General features: G+C 40.3%; 1 protein-coding gene across 4 annotated transcripts in view; it reads right to left on the reverse strand.

Moving 5' to 3' along the window:
- Positions 1 to 299: 299 nt before the first annotated feature.
- The window catches only part of WDR7 (WD repeat domain 7), a 390,653-nt gene continuing 373,305 nt past the window's right edge, over positions 300 to 17,647 (reverse strand). For all 4 annotated transcript variants that reach the window (XM_064379106.1, XM_012446433.2, XM_012446431.2 and 1 more), the window contains 2 exons: positions 8,864 to 8,968; positions 300 to 3,089 (listed from right to left, as the gene is read on the reverse strand). In XM_064379106.1, coding sequence (XP_064235176.1) covers positions 2,886 to 3,089; positions 8,864 to 8,968 — 309 coding nt within the window. In that variant the 3' untranslated portion in view covers positions 300 to 2,885. The remainder of the gene's footprint in view (positions 3,090 to 8,863; positions 8,969 to 17,647) is intronic.

The following is a 17,647-nucleotide window of genomic DNA, read 5'->3' on the forward strand; positions in this document are numbered from 1 at the left end:
GATATGATTTGGTGCCATTAACAGTCTATTTGGGAGCATGTGGGGTAGAGATAAGGCAACAGGCATGCAGTGCCCTTGCCCAAACCACAGAGGGTGCCATTGAGTTTCTGGAGGGAGAGTTTCTCTCTGGTTGTCTCACTTCTGCTCTACTGTCCTCTGGGAATAAGTCACCTTTCCCAAGCCAGCTCTCCAGGGAAATGAATGATCAGAGGCAGCAGGGCGAGGGGAGCATACGGATTTCAACTGAGGATGTTTAAGATGAGTGAACACCGGAAAAGGTAATAATGTGAGAAAAACAGTTTTCAATACAATTGTTTTATTTAACACACATATGTACACAGGAACATTCAGCACACATATAATCTATTAAGTGGAATCATTAAGAAATGTCTATTGAGGCAGACATTTTAATTCACTCGCTGTACACAGGGAGTTCAATCATTACATTTTCATACAGGCGTCACGTCATGTCATCTTTTGCTTGTAAATTACCAATGAAACCACATATGTCTCTACATGTACAAGGACAGGTCCAAATACAGTGCCAATGAAATCAATAAAACATTAAAGGTGTACGCTGGGATGACAATGCAGAGTTTATCTCAGTGCTGAGAAATCTAAGCTGGGATGAAGTTTGGGACTGTGGCTATTAAAATAGCCAAGGAGAGATTTATATTAACAAGAATGCGGGTATTAGTTTAGCAGTTAGAGATGACCTAATCATCAAATAGCATCCACCCCAAGGTTTTGCAGCCATAGCTTTCTACTGGCCTTGGCTGTCAGTGCAGACAGAATACGTAAGAGGCTGGCCCACCCCGTGGCCCAAGGCTGTTGCCCCTGTGGGGCTCCTGACTTTGTCTTAGACCTTCTTGGCTGTGGGAGCCATTCGTGTTTTGCGGTGGGCTGCCTACCGCTCCCACACCTCTTTCCTGATGCACAGAATATTTTGTCAAACAAACACAATGCTAGGGTATACATTTACCTCATCATTCCAAATAGAGATGTAGTCTACGATAAATTAATTTCCATTTAAGTTCATAAAGTAAACATATTTTGGGTCTAGAGAAGACTCTGGGCCCACTGGAAGACAGAGTGAGCCTTTTAGTTGACCTTACGTTTCTCTATCTGTACCGGACACGACAGCACGTTCATCAAAGTCTACGCTGTATAGGTCTTTGTTTCTCCCTTGGAAACTACATATATAATTTTTATAAATACAATGTACATGCATGTGCATAAATTCACATTTGAAAGAACACCCAACTCTAAAACCAAGGAACAGTATAGATTTGCCATCAATGGAAATAACATCATATCGATATGAAGGAGATGTTCTAGTGATCTTAATTTCTTAATATGTTCTTTAAAAATCTGTTTCAGTGAAATAACCAATATTTGTTCCTAGACCTTCATCCTCCTTTTTTGTATATTAGATAAACTCTGACAACCTAAACTTTTAAGACTGAATCCTCCTATTATCATTCTGGTTCCTTTGTAAACTTCACATATTTTCTCTGAATTTAACAAATAATTTTCTATGTTTGCATAATAAACTATTTTGTCCAGCTAACCACCCAATCAACAATTAGCCAACCGAACAACCCCCCACACTATATACAGATCAAGGTTTGTTAGGAGCAATTCATAGAAAATATTATTCTATAAATTTTTTTCATTATGAGCTAGAACCAGCACAATTAGACATAAGAAGAAAGTGATCTAGTTAAAGCTTACTTAGAAGTAAAATGAACACACTCATTGCAAGGTTTGCTCGAACAAATTAACTGAGAGCCCACACATTTTTATTCACACTCCTGAACATTTGTGCCATAGTTATGACTTTTCCAGAATACTTGTTTAAAAGAAATACCTTATTAGCTTTCCTTTAGTTGATCAGTAGTAGTTTGAAGGCTGAGTTATAATAACTTCGTAACTGACACATGCCACACATATAGGAAGTACAGGATTGTAAGGTTTCTGGGGGAAAGGGGTAAGCTCTTTCTTCAATAGGATCTTTAGCAGTAGATAGGAGATTCTTCATTTTAGGTACACGCTATGCTTCTGAACTTGGCTCTTTATCACCAAAGTCCCTTCGAGAGGTTAGTTACAGTGACTGGATAATTACATTAACTAGATCATAAGGAGTAGTCATTTTTATTTTAAACTACTAAATACACTATCAATTAAGCAAGAGATGAGCACTTTGGAAGGCTGAGTGTCTGGAAAACTATTTTCTGCAAGGAAAATATTTTTTTTTGTGTATATTTTCTCACGAATCTCAAATCGGTTAGCTGTTGATAAAGAAGGTAGTAGCTAAACTCTAGGAAATTGGATTGAGTAATTTCCTAGCAATCACCAGAAGAAAAGAACATGTAAACACAGAATCTTTTTGGTAAACAATATTTTAGGAAATTCAAAGGGCAATAATTTCCACCATGAGGACTGCCACATGACCTCAACAACCAGTGTCAGAACGGCCAGATTCAAGCAGCACTTCAGAGATGGGGTTGAGATGGCTAAAAATGCTGATCTGGGCTGGGAGTGCATCACAGTGTTTATTGATTTTTGTGCTTCTGTTGCACCAAGCAACAAGAGCGTTCCCAGGAACCGCAGGCTTTCCCCTTCCATCTCTGGTAAGGAAAAACTACCTGGTGACAGGATGGCCACATCCTGCAGAGCATGTGTGCGTGTGCCTCTGAATCGATAGATGGCCCAAGCGGGGTCTGTCCCCAAGAAGCATGCACAAGTGACAAGACCTGGCCACGCCCCTGGACGGCACTGGGGTGGGCAGGCCCGGGGAACAATCTGGTGTGAGGAAGGACAGAGTAACATCGGCTTAGAGAATTGAGAGAACTAAAACACAGTCACGGTGGCAGGCAGCAGTGTTAGACCATGAAGCGGTGCTCCTTCCCGTCATGAGCCATGAGGATGACGTTGCGGTTCGAAGTCCAGATGAGCCGGGCCAGCTTGAGGGCATTGTGGGAGCCGGGGGATGCGGGCTGTACAGGCGGCACCTGGTAGGTTTTAATGCAGCGCAGCTGAGGTGCCGAGTTCAGCATGCCAATGCTTCCCAGCAGTGATGTGTTCATCTAGAGGGACAGGAGAGCACATGTGTCACTTGAAGAGCCCTCTCCGTTTCCCTATCACAGAGATTGGGTTGATCTCTTCTGGCCACTTTCTCCTCCATCATGGCTATTCTCCTTCACCTGAGCTTGTTCTTAACCTCTCAAAGGTTCCTTTTGGTGTGCCTGGAAGGGTTCTGATGCTGTTACAGTAAATGCAGAAATCTAGAGGAATTTTATGGCGGCAGAACCTGACAACGGGAGAGTCCACGGAGCTTTAGGAAGAGAGCTAAATTATAGCTCTCAATAAAATGGTTCATTTAGACAACACAGGTATTTGGAAATTGTTGGTATTTAAAACTGCAGACCTTTATGTTCTTTACAACAATGCTAACTGCATTTCCTGAAGGATGAGTCAACGAAGACAAGCTTTGGGATTTGTAATTAGTTCAAGAAAATGAAGCAAAGTTAAGTAGTAGATAGAGTGACAGTTTACTGGATCAAACAAAGCTCAAAACTCCTCCCACCCCCATTTCCCACCTACTAATACCTTCACTCCTCACTTGCTTTTTAAAAACGTGCTCTCTGGAAAGCTCTGGCTTATTATAAAGTGCAGAACAAGAACCAATTTCATCTCAACACTATGTCTGTGCCTCACTGTTGCTATCATACTAAGGAGAGTCACTCTTAATAGTTTATTGACAATACCTTTTTATCAATTGATGATTTCTGCTTTTTGGCAGTTTTTCTGGATTTGATTTAAATTTTCGGTTTTCTTAATCCATTCATATAAACGAAAAATAACATGGAAATTATGAATCATGAACAACGATGCATTCAGGTTGAAGTACTAAATATTGAATGGCAGTTGCCTAAGTGAACTGCTTCCTAAGCAACTGAGTCTGAAGATTTCTTTGGATTCTAAATATTACTTAAAATGTTTTCAATAGCATCATTTGTGCTATTATAAAATCACATGGAAAGAATACTGAAAATCAGGAAAGAAGCCTGAGAATTAATATTTTTTCTTTGCATTAATTTTCATTTCCAATGCTTCTCTCCAGTATAACCTCCACCTCAATGTGTAAGATTCTAGAGATTTGCATGAAGCATGCAGATTATGATCCAACATCTACAAATGGTTGATCCATGGAACCCTGGCAAATCCTAGGACATTTAAGATGTGTTATCACTGGTATCATCCCCTGCATGTGGATCAGTGCAAAACACAAGCCATTCCTTTTTCTAGCCCTTCTCAGCAGCAGGATGGTGTCAGAGGGCGTAAATCATGGCATCTCTGGCAGAGTGCGTGCAGGCTCCACTGACATTTTCACAATTTAAATCATCTTGAGTAATAACCCTTTTAAGATGACTAATGTTACTGATTTTCCTGCATTAATAATAGTGCCGAACACAACACAGAGGTGAAAAAAAATCACTAGTGTACGAGGTCACATTTTAAAACCAAATGTATGGTTATTGTTAACTCTTTCTGTTAAAGTTCGGTTCCCGTTTCCAGCCAGGCGGTTCCTTACTGTCACCTTTTCAGAAGCTTGTTTCTCTGCTTCCTTCTCTCCTTTTCCCAAAAACTTCACAAAAGATAAAATCAAGGCCTTATTGCTTTCTTGGGTGCTTCCAAATAGTTAAAATACAAATAATGATGGTGAGCTTGATTTGATAGTTTTCACTTACACAAAAAGCAACAGCACACAGTAATTTAGTCTTCTCAAAGAAAAGATCCGAATGACGCAGAAGATTGCTGGTTAACATTAACTGGCATCGACGGGCATCGTGTTTTAGAAAAAAATCTAATTTCTCAGTTGATAAATAACTACAAGGTATTTTTCATTCTTTATAGATTTTCTATGCATATATGTACAAAGCTTGACTTCCGCTGGTAACTCAAAATGCAAGGGGCATATATATGCTCAGACACTTCCTTATTTTTAATTCCTCTCTTCAAATTTAGCCACAAACAAAAAATGAGTTAAGAGCTAAACACGAAAGGTAGAGAATATCTCATGGGAATGCTATAAAGATTCTAGAAAAGGCCAGTACAATTGCGTTCCTCCTACAGCCTGAGCCATCCTTACTTTGAAAAATGCCTTTGGTTGGGTCAGATAGCCTTCCTGCCTCAGAATAGGGATACGTGAAATTCTATAAGAGACATAACTATTATAGTTGCACACAGTTGAAACGATAAAGACCCCCATATTCGCTAAAATTCAATGCTCATAAGCATCCTTTCCCTGTGACCTCTTCAAATTCGGCATGAATCTTAAGTATTATAGTAAGTGTATTAATTTTTCCAATAAATCAGTTAAATAACTCTCTTTGAAACAACTATTTTGTTATTCAATATTAATGCTTTTTTGGCCAGCAAATGGCTACAAATGATGCTCAAGTGAGGACATCCTGAGTCTTGAATGAATGCAAATTATGTGGAATTATGAGATTTGGTAACATTCACTTTTTCTTGATTACAAAGATAGTAACTACTCACTGTGGAAAATTCAAATAATAAAAGTAGAAAAAAAGAAAGCAAAAATCCCCTGAAATCTCATGTCCCAAAGATAGTCACTGTTAAAATTTTGGTAAACAACCTTCCAGACCTCCACATATACATAAAGATAAAGAGGAGTAGATTTAAAAATTTTATATAAACAAGCTTATATTAAAATGTAGTTTTATAATTTGCTTTTTTTGTTCAATAAAATGTTGAGGGCAATCTTCTCTTGCTAATGACTACAGATTTACATTAATCCTTTTAAATGGCTGAATAGTATTCTACTATATAATGAAGTAAGTAAAAATAAATGAAACCAGTATCTACCTAATTTATTATTAGCATTTCTGAAAGAGCGTATTTGTTGGACGGTGGTGATAAGATTTAGGTGAGAGAATTGTGACTGTATTTCATTACCAAACTCCTCCTCTTGCTCAAATACCAATGGATACAGAGAAGTGAAATATTCACATTGTAGAAACATGGGGTTAGAAAATCAAAGGGCTTGATTGCCAAATTACATCGTTCGTAGATGAGAATGTCGATTCACTCAAATGCAACTCTGGCTTTTTTCTCCCCTTCGAAAACAAATGCTTCACAAAACTGGTTCTGTGAAGATTATTTTCTGAACACACAACACACACAGATATAATTCATCACAACAGGAAATGTTTTAATGCTATTCTCAATGTAAGTAATGCTGCACACAGACCTTACTAAGTCACTTGAGTAATTATCCAACCAATATTTCTCATTAACACTCATTTCTCAGCAAAGATTTTAATAGCTGATAGTTTTAGTAAGGTTCTGTATTAATAAGACTTCATTAAGTTTTCAAAATATATTACAGTACATTTACTGGAATAATATAAAAGTACTCTCCTACATCATTACAAGAAAACAACATGTATCTACCTAAATCAGCAAAGCCCATTTGGGGAAAGCAGTAGATCTAATATTGTTTTTGGACTCTTTTTAATTCAAATAAGACAATGACACTTCTGGAAGAGATTTCATCGTATTTTCCTGAGAAAGCTGAAATAACCTGTTTTTGTATCTTTCCTTAAAATTTCAAGACTGAGTTGGGTATAACCTAAACATTAAGAAATGGGTGAATTTTAAATTCTCGCATTGATTTTAGAGGCAAAAATGACCTGAGTGCTGCCTGGGCTGCTTTGACTCTGGCATGTACAGATAATATGAAGCAGCCTTTGGAATAGGTGAGCTTATGGACTAAGAAACGTGCTGCAGCCCCACTGAGTGCAAAGCCACGGGTCCAGGCACACAGATGTTATGGCCGAAGAAATGTGCTGCAGCCCCACTGTGTGCAAAGCCACAGGTCCAGGCACTCAGATGTGAGTGTACTTGGCAAAGCCCAGGGTCAACAGCAGAAGCCTTCAAAGAGGGGCTGGAAGATGAAAAGATGTTATCTCAAAAGGAAGCAGCCGTCTAATAAATGAGCTTGGTCTCTAGGTGAAAAGCATGTGACCCATAATCCCATCAATGACCTGGACAGTAATTTTGATATAAATAGAAAAATATTCAAGGAAGGGATGAGCATATCCAAATAAAACCTTCAAGATCTAAGGCAAAAAAGATAATTTACCATTTAGAAAATTCCATTTAAAATATTCCAGAAAATACTGGAGAAAGTCTCAAATCTGGCTACTATCTGAGGTATTCCTTATATAACAAATTGCAACAGGACCCATGACTTACTGATCTCTGTGTCTCTAATGCACAGGCCAGTACCTACCACTCGGTTACAATAAATGTAGAATGAGTGGAGCTTTATATAAATATTCCTCTGAGATCCCAAGAGAACAGGAAATAATAGAAAATTTTTATCAAAGTACAGCTGACATAATAGAGGCCATGGAGTTAGACATGAGTGGGGCAGGGGGGTGGGTGGGGGGCGGACAACAATCAGTAGCTAAACTCCTTAAAGAACCACTGCTGCAGAAGCCCAGTTTATGGACATCTAACAGAATCACTGTGGAATTTCAGGAGTGGTAAACACCAGTGCTGTGATTACTCACGAAGAAAATGAGGGCTGGGTGTGATCTCTGATAAAGAGAGCTTAATATGAGCGAATTAAGATGCTGGAGATATATTCTGGAGGAAAGGCTAATGAGAAAATAAACTGGAAAACTAAATTAGATAAAAGAAGAAGTCTGTGACAGATTTTGAAGTTGTCATGCTTTAATAGCATGTTGTTAATTAAGTAATTTATTGTATCCGTTTTACATTTTATTACCTATTGATTTTTTTCAACTATCACCCAATTGTGCTGAAGCCTTGTTTAAACTTTTGTTTTGTTTTAGCTTTCAAAGCAATCATCTGAATCTCATAAAACATAATGCCATCCTAAGAAAATAAAGGTAACAACAAAATTTTAAATTAACTTTTTTGGGGGTGTTGGTAATGTTTAACTTTTGATAATTACCAGAACTAAAAGAGTAAAGCAATTATAAAGAAGATGGGATAGCAATTAAGCAGTGAGGATAAAACACATTCTATTGCCAAAACTAGTGGCTCAAATTAATATTTATTTTATTCAGAATTAAACATAGGCATTCTCATGAACTGCTTACCAAAGACTATTTGAGATCTTATGAAATGTTTTGAATAGTTTGAGAATTATGAGTATTATGTGAGAAATTCAGAATGCAAAGAAAAATGAGATAATCACAAAAGGGACATGAGGTGTACACGAGGAAAACACCTTATTGTCCTATGCCCTACACGCTGCTAGAGTCACAGACCCAGGGACCTTTTGTGAAGGCCTCGTGTAAATGAACGGCTGGAGCCAGTGAGGCTTCTCCTGCCTGATTCCTCTTGGGCCAGGCCCTCAAACACGCCCGCCCTTGCTCACGGCTACTCACGCACCTGCGCCCCCTTCTTAACCACCCACGCCTCCTGACGCACTGTGAACATCCAGACCTTCCTACACATCACTCAAGCCTCAGCTTAGGTGTCACTTTCTCTGGAAAGCCTTCCCACAAACTTACTCTCAGGCTCCCCTTGGACCATAATTGCTTATTTATGTATGTCTACTCCAGACTGCAAGCTCCATGAGAGCAGAAGCCCCTCTTTCCAGACTGCTAATTGTATTCTAGGCACCCTGCAAGCTAGTGCCTGGCATATCATCAGCAATCAATACAGACTGGACGTCTGGTGAAAAGAGGGAGGGAGGGCAGGAAGGAGGGCCAGCAGGTAGGCTCAGCAGGGAGGCTTACTACCAAAGGCATATCATGCAGTATATGCTTTAAGACCCTGGAGCATCTACCCTTACCTGCCAAAAAGAAATGTGGCTGTCGGTGTTTGAGTAGGTGGCAAGATATCGTCCATCAGGAGCAAAAGCCACTGCAGTGATTGGTCCCTTGTGTCCATGGATTGTCTAAAATAAAATTCAGACATCATTAATGGTAAGCATTCCACAGGACAATGACAAATACACACATAAATGCATTCAATGTTGAACGAGTTGCATCATGGGTATTAGATGCTGCTATCTTCTTTGTTTGTAAAATTTAGCTTAGAAAAATAAGCAAAGCAACTGACGTTCTCTCATTGAGGGAACTCTCCAAGGACTCCAGTCTTATTCTGAGGTGTCCACCTGCCTCCTAGTTGGGAGGGCAGCATAAGCTCAAAGAAAAAGCATATATTAATGGGCAAACCAATGTGCTAATTCATTTATGTCCATCGCAGGGGAGAATTTTACAATTAAAAAGGTAAGAAACGGATACCAAAAGTATCCAGGAACCTTGCTCATCTGAAATAAAAAACAATCAAAGCTGTACTATAAAAATCCCCGTTGTGGAAGGAGTTAAAGACTATAATTCCATCTCCTTAATAATCATGCTTTATGCTTCATTTTCCACCAATTAACACTGTGTTTAAACACATATAGCTGCAATTAGTAAATATACATCCACACCCATGTGGGAGGTTTGAGCATACATATAAATCAAATACCATTAAAAACAAGTTAACAGGGATAGTTTTGAACTTCTGCCAAATAGCTATCATTGATTTAACCATGAATAATAAAAAGGAAGTTGTATTTTAGACTAGGTCTTTGAGAGAAGGTCCTCTCTAATAAAAACAATACTCAAGTCTGATGATATTAATAATTACAGAAGACACTGGATACTAAGCAAATTAGCATAATATTGTATTAATCTCCCTGCACTCAACTATTAAAAACCATCCTCGTGCCACACTAACCCATATTCAGTCTGGTTTACAAGCTGTAGGTTGGTCTCCTTCCTTTGTCTAGAAAGGAATCGGAAATATGTGCCCTTAAAGACAATTCAGGACAGGTTGGCTTCCGGCTGTCATTTTTGATAAAGAATTGTGAACCCTGAATCTCAGTGGGAGCATCAGGCTTGTTATGTGATTCAGCTCATATATACTGTGCATTTCAGACAACTTTTTTCATAATACATATGTGAATGCCTAAGATGAGGAAGAAGACAGAAAACAGGTCTAGGGACATAAGCACATTCCTCACTGCCTTTGCATTCTGTCCTGTCTTATTATTAGACTGTCAAGGGACTGTGGTGTCCCAAATAACACTGGTTTTCTAACACTCAGAAAAGAGTTACGTTGGTACGGAACTGGGCTTTGGGCAGGGAGAGAGCACTGATGTGAGCCAGACTTCCTGGGTTTACATGTGAGCTCCACTAGGTACTAACTGTGGAACCTAAGACCATGGGATTTAAGGCACTTAACATCTCAGAGTACCCATGTTTCTAAAGTAGGAACAATGATGATGATAATCTCTAGCTCAAAGAGCTTTGTAAAGCTTAAATGAGGTAATACAGAGCGTTCTGCACAATGCAAGGCACATAATAAGAATTCAATACTGTTAATATTTTTCTTACTCCTGTTTTAGAGATGACCAGACACATATAAACAGTCATATAACTCAACCACTTGAGTATATCATTAAATGAACCCTTCTCCAAAACAATGCCTTAATCACATATCTCAGCATCAGCATCACGTAGTGTAGCAGGTTGCCTACAAATACAGACTTCAGACCGTGGCATGTGATTAAACAGATGTGATTACTCATGATGCTGGCCCATAAATACACTAATTTAAGAAATGGATTGCACTTGCTGAATAATTATCACAAGAAACCAGCTTAACATCAACTATTCTAGAATGAGAATTATTCAGGCAGGAAAAAAGCTTTTAACCAATTAAATCGGAAAAACTGGTCATTCCCACTTACTAGGTCAGTTTAATGAGCTCGTTGGGAAAGCATTTTTAAAATCAAGGTTCAGTTCTGCTAAAAGTCTGAAATTCTGCTGGGCCAATCTGAAGCCATTTTATGGTTAATATACTAGAACAGTAAGGCCCTGACTTATAACAGAGATTGCAAACTCAAAATCCTTAAGCTGAGATCAGATCAAAAATGTGTTTGGTTTGGCCTGGAAAAATGCAAAAAACAATTTTTTTTTGAGCCCATATTTCTAATTCATCATAACTTATGTAAAATCAAGATTTCCAGCCTCTCCTGAAAAACTGGAGGATCGGGCAACAGTGGGCCTTTGTTCACACGTGGCAGCATCAGCCAGGGTGAGTGGCGGTGAGCACTTCAGCCTGGGAACGAGCTCCTCACTTCACCAGTCCAGAACTGACACAAAAGAAGACTGTGTACCAGGCTGCCCAGCTCACTTGTTTCCTGCCTGGTCCCTCCTGGCATTGAATGCAACCTTTCTATTACAAATATTTGATTCAAAATCCAAAGCTTCTTCCATGATCTGGGATCCTAATATTCTCTAAAACTGTGAGTAGACTAAAAGTTTTTCTAAGAAAAACTGACCCTTCTTGAAAGCCCCCAAAACCCAACTCTGTGTATAAGTGGACTGAGCCTCCTCCTGGAGATTGGGACCCTCAATTTCAAAAGAGAATGCCAAGCCTGCCTCCTTCAGCATAGCATCCTTCCTTAATCAGCAACCAGAAGGTTGCTTCAGTAACTTAGAGAACACAGCAGTGAGCAGGGTATAACAAGCAGGTCCAAAGGATGTTACAACCCAACGGACACATTCATAGCCCTTTCTTTGAGGCTAGCAAGTTAGCTTTTTGTAAAAGTAACAAAACAGACTCACTGGGACCATATTTGCTTCTTCAGAACAGTCTTCTCTAAATATTTTTTTGTCTTCATCTGGCTAGTATTTAAAACATCATGTGAAGAGTACGTCTATGTCAGCTGAAGAGACTGTTCACTGAAGTGTCTCTCATAGAAGATCTTGGGAAGTAAGTTCAGACTGTGATTTTCTGCCGGGCAAATGTTTGTTTTTCCAGATAAATTTGTTGTTTTATCATGTAACAATAATTACATAACCTAACACTGGCTTTACTGCCAGGAAGCTCAGAACTAAATTTATGCTCATTCTATACATCAAGTAATAAATACTTCCTCCTTCTCACTTTCTTCCTCATTGTTCTGTTTTCATTTGTTGTTGAAGTCCTGTCATATACTGAGTTCAACTTTCTTTGAAGTCTTCTTTGGACAAAGGGGGACTACATCTTGGATGAGAACAACATACGCGTGTGCACACACACGCACACACACTCACATACACCCCATGATGCTGCTAGGTGCCCCACGCGGCTACATTTTTAAAGCAACCTAAAGTAAAACCACAGAGTGCTGACTGCAGCTGACAGACAGACCTGCTGTCTCGTAAGAGCAAATACCGATCCAACAGTGCAGGGAAGTTCGCCGTTGTAAATGGCTTGGTACATCTGGTGAGTTCATTACAATCTCAGCCTGAGAGGTGCTTCAGCCCTCACTGTAATGGAAATGTTGCCATTGTCTTCTGTTCAGACTCTCTGAACTTGTAAGATCCGTGCAGGCACCACCTGAACTGATTTTAACCTCTACTCTGGTATTAGAGATGCAGCTGTGCGGATCACAGAGAACAACTTGTAAGTGCTTTGTGATGGAGCGGATTGGATGGTTTGGGTCTCAAATGCTGGACCCTGAAGAATATTTTCCAAAACCAGCAGGTTTCAACGGAAAAAGAGGTTTGGTAGACTTTTTATATGCAAATGAGCATCATGCCTTGTTATGTTTTTAGTCAAATAAATTGCCGTCTTGAAAAGACAGAAAAGGAATATAAAGAAATTAATCAAATTCAGGAAGTGCTATGAACAATTACAAAAATTCAAGCAATTATCCCTAGCAGGAGATAGAGTGTTGAACTGTTAAACACCTCCACCCCGTTTTCTCATTAAAGAAAAGGTACTGATAAGTAGAATAATGAACAATACTTAAGGTACCCAACAACTTTTAACATACATTTTCAATGTGCTCTGCAAAGAAATACCATTAACCTAGTTGTACAGAGAAGGAAACAGAAATGAGAATTTCTAAAACGATATGGTCAGCATCAACAAAGCCATGACTTTCTAGAATATTCTCTTTAAAACTGCTCTGCACATGGTCTGTCAGCTTCCTAATGACAAGTTTGGGACTTGAAACCAACCCACTTTGAGGTTGAATAAAATTAAAGAGAACATCTTACATTTATTTGCAGGTCTCATGTTTTCTTTAAAGGGGAACACAAAATCCTACCTAAACAAACCATTTTCTTAATTTTAACACAAATTATGAAAACAAGATTTCCAAAAGTAGGTAAAATTCCCCTATCATGCATACCAGCACAGGAAAAAGATTCGTCCCATTTACTAACAAACTGCAAAAATGCCGGAATGTGGACCAAACCTTGACAGCCCCCAAAGTCTCAGGGGCTGAGAGGGAAGCAGCCGGCGTGGCTGTGGGCTTCTCGGGAAGCAGTGTGGCTGACTTTACATTAAGTCAGGCAGCTGCAATTTGAGGGGTGCTTGAAAGGTCTACTGAGCCGAAAGATGTCCTCCCCAGTTGGCTGCACATGGCCTCTGAAATCTCGAAAAACGTAATTATGCCTTCACCTGAGGCATTTTCCCTAGAATGTGCTCTGGCAGAGGGCAAACGGGACAAGCTTGTTTTCATGAGGTACAAGCATGGCAGATGCCCTGACTTCAGGGTGAGCCTGAATGAAGTGTCTGTGTGTGTACGGAGGCAGGAAATAGGTGAGACAGGCCAGAAATTCAGGCAGTCAGTGCCTCAGAAGTGAGGAAGAACTCTGAAAAGGAGAGGCAATACCGAAGACCTGCAAATACCTGCATCTTCCAGTGCGGCTCCCACTCAATGATACTCGACAATGCCAAGTGAAGTGCTGAAGTCAGAAAATGGGCAGCTAAGGAGGGTGAACCAGGGCCTGATTTGCATGCCTTTCTGACATGCCAATACAGGAGCCTGTAGATTTCATGGCTGGCTGGCAGGGAGGTAACTGCTCAAGGCAGAGAGAAGACAAAGACATCGCTCTGACTGACAGCTCTGTTAGGCAAGGGAAAGGCTCATCAGAAAAAAGCCATTTCAAAAGAGTTCAAAAGTTAAGAATTAATTATGTTCAAGGAAAAAAAAATCCCCCCTTCTTTTCTCCCAAGCAATCAATTTATGAAAATTTTATTAGATATTTAAGGTTCATCTGCTCAAGAAAATAAATGATAGATTCAACAAATAATTTAGGCAGATAATAACGCCATTAAAAAATAGATAAGCTCATCTATGGCCGATTAGAAGGCTCAAGTCCAATTTAATTATCACGATGAACTAAGCCTTCTCAAGTCTTTTTGTGCATAGACTCTTAAGAGCACATGATGTTGCCAAGAACACTGAAAGGTCACCCATTCTGTTCTGTGTGTGGACAGGGCTACGGTGAAGCAGGTCAGACAGATGAAAATCTATTCTGTTTTCAAACATCTCTAGAGAAAGATTCCCAAATCGTCCCTGAGGACCCTTTTCAGTATTTAACAATGTGTGCTGTCAGGAAATTTTTCCCTATATCAAATCTAAATTCAAAACACTGCAGTTGAAGCTTGCTTCCTCTTGTCCTGGCCTCAGTAGGGATGGAGAACAGTGGTGAATCTTAGGGTGACAGCCTTTTAAAGGGCTGAGGGACTGTTGTGGCAACTTGCCCCCTCTTTTACTTATTGTTTTCAGGATTAAAAAAAAAAAATCCCAGTGACTATGACCTTTCCTTTCAGGTCTCATTTCTCAGCTTTTTAATAATTTCAATGGCTTTTCCTTTCCTAAACTCTAAGCTTTCCAATCCAGACATCTTAGAGTTGGATGGTATCTTAGAGGTCACCTTATTCGACTGTATCTCAAAATGTGGAATTTCTTTTTTTTTTCTTTTTGAGACGGAGTCTTACTTTGTCACTCAGGCTGGAGTGCAGTGTCAATGGCTCAATTTTGGCTCACTGCAACCTCCGCCTCCCAGGTTCAAGCAATTCTCCTGCCTCAGCCTCCAAGTAGCTAGGATTACAGGTGCATGCCACCATACCCGGCCAACTTTTATATTTTTATTGTAGACAGTGTTTCCCCATGTTGGCCAGTCTGGTCTCGAACTCCAGACCCCAAGTGATCCACCTGCCTCAGTCTCCCAAAGTGCTAGGATTATAGTCGTGAGCCACCATGCCAGGCCAAGATGTGGAATTTCAAACCAGACTGAGTACTGAAATTAGGATATTGGATGTCATTATAGTTTCTCATAACACTAAGCAGAATGGCCAGCATATGCTTATTTTATAAGAAAATAGCAATTGTGGCTGATGATCACCATTAAAAGATAATTGGCTAGAACTCTTTGAAAAGAAAAAGCTTGTACAGTTATTGGCATGCAGATGGCTGACATTTGAAGTGCCCCCAAGTTAACTTTAGGAGAGTAAGATGTGCACACCTGAGCCAATGGGCAGAGTCTTGGGGGTGCAGAAACATCGCGAGAGGCATCCACTGACAAAACCCCAGATGATCAGCCCCTGCTGTAAGTCCTCTTCTACCATTTTCCAAAAGACATTAGTACTCATTCTGCACCCTATTTTCATTAAACACGTACTCCCATTCATTTACCCATTAACTCTCTTCTATGTCCCTCTAGTTTACCAATTGTCAACACTTACATCAAATCACTTAGGTGCTTAAAAAGGCTAGTTTCTGTCTCACCATTGGGTCTTGCTAAAATTGCATCATATATTTTAATTTAAAACAAAAAGTGGATTTAGCAAAGGTCAACTACAAAACAGCTGTTGTCATCCTTCAAATAAATTTTACAATGGCATATAGAAGGGTGTATAAGCATGCATTAGTATGCTATGTTATAGAACAGGGCCTCAACCCCTGTGCCATGGACTGGTACCTGTCCATGGTCTCTTAGGAACCAGGCCACACAGCAGGAGGGTGAGTGACAAGTAAGCGAGCCTTTGCCTCCTGTCAGGTTAGTGGCAGCATTAGATTCTCACAGGTGTGCAAACCCTACTGAGAACTGTGCCTGCAAGAGATCTAGGTTGTACACTCCTTATGAGAATCTAACTAATGCTTGATGATCTGAGGAGAAACAGTTTCATCACAAAACCATCCATACCACTCAGGTCCATGGAAAACCTGTCTTCCATGAAAAGGTTGGGGACTGCTGCTATAGAGAATCCAATAAGCATAGCAAAAAGGCAAACTTTTGTAGCACGTGTGATGTGCCAGGTGCTGTTCCAGATGTTTTTACATAAACTTCTTAATCTTTGCATATCAACCCAATGAAATAAGCAGACCATGTTATTCCCCACTTCGTAGATGAGGGGACTGAGACCCAGGGAGGTGGGATAACTTATTTTGGTTATAATCCAGGCAGTCTGGTGCCAGAGTCTGGTGCCTCACAGAATAACAAGTAAAAGAAAGCTATGAACTGCTGATCTTCAATTTTCTTAGGTTGACTTCCCTACAACTGAGAAAGTCTTATGTATATTATATACTAACATCTATAAGTGACTTCATCACACCAAGTAACGAAGACCTTGAGTGATGTCTGGTGGCACTTGGAGACTGGGTGCAGCCCCAGCCCAGGCAGCTACAGCAGGGCTGCTTGGAAGCAAGAGCTTGTGGTGGCACTGGGCCTTCGGGAAGTGTCTGTCCCCTCGTTCTGGACAGGCAACAGTCAGCCCATCTTGCAGACCCTTCTGAATTTCAGGAGGCCTCACAGAACTCCTAGACTCCCAGCTCCAGGTATCATGGAGGTGGCTTACACATACACAGGAAGGTCCCTGGATTGGTCCAACCTCCCTTCCTATCCTGATACTGTCCTGGTCCACAGCAATCTCCCCTGCCCTACCATCTCTGTGAGGACGGCTGGGATGATGGTACTACCTGAAACATAGGAAGCCCATTTTCCCAGGGGAGGCTGCACACCTTAGCAGTCCTGCCTCCGTGTGGGGTAAGGCAGGGTCCTCTGGCCCACTGCCACAGTGAGAATGAAGAAACACTCTTTTCCTTTACCCACCTCCAGAGTTTAAACCTCTTAAAACAGAGTTTTCCTGACCTTCTTCACTGGATGAGAAGGAGGAGGGTGCCTATGTTGATTCTCCCAGACACCCAGGACAGAGGGAGATGGTGGCCCCATCTCTCTTACCAGTAGCCTCCCTCCCTGGTCTTTACTGCCTGAAGGTTTTCACCCTCCCATCAGCTTGTCTGTACCCCACAGGGGCAATTTAAAACAGAGTTTTCCTGACCTTCTTCACTGGATGAGAAGGAGGAGGGTGCCTGTGTTGATTCTCCCAGACACCCAGGCCAGAGGGAGATGGTGGCCCCATCTCTCTTACCAGTAGCCTCCCTCCCTGGTCTTTACTGCCTGAAGGTTTTCACCCTCCCATCAGCTTGTCTGTACCCCACAGGGGCAATACCTTCCTACAAGAACCATAAATAAGCTTTTTTAAAGGAAAGGATAATTACAGAATTAGGAACCTGTTTATTTCTCATGTGGGACCGAAAATATAAAAACTAAAAATATCGACCAAAATGAAAGTACATTGTAAATGCAATCCTAAAACTCTCTAGTATTGAAAAGAGCTCAGCTTTATCTTATTGGCTGTACTATCTCCTACAGTCTAAGCACATAAGTCTAGATGCTGCCCTTTGGCGGTTCTACAATGATTTTGAACAGAGATTTGAGAGTTGAAAATGGGTTGT

The sequence above is a fragment of the Aotus nancymaae genome, unplaced genomic scaffold (genome assembly GCF_030222135.1).
Source record: "Aotus nancymaae isolate 86718 unplaced genomic scaffold, 86718_ANA_hifiasm-v0.15.2.pri h1tg000020l, whole genome shotgun sequence".
NCBI lineage: Eukaryota > Metazoa > Chordata > Mammalia > Primates > Aotidae > Aotus > Aotus nancymaae.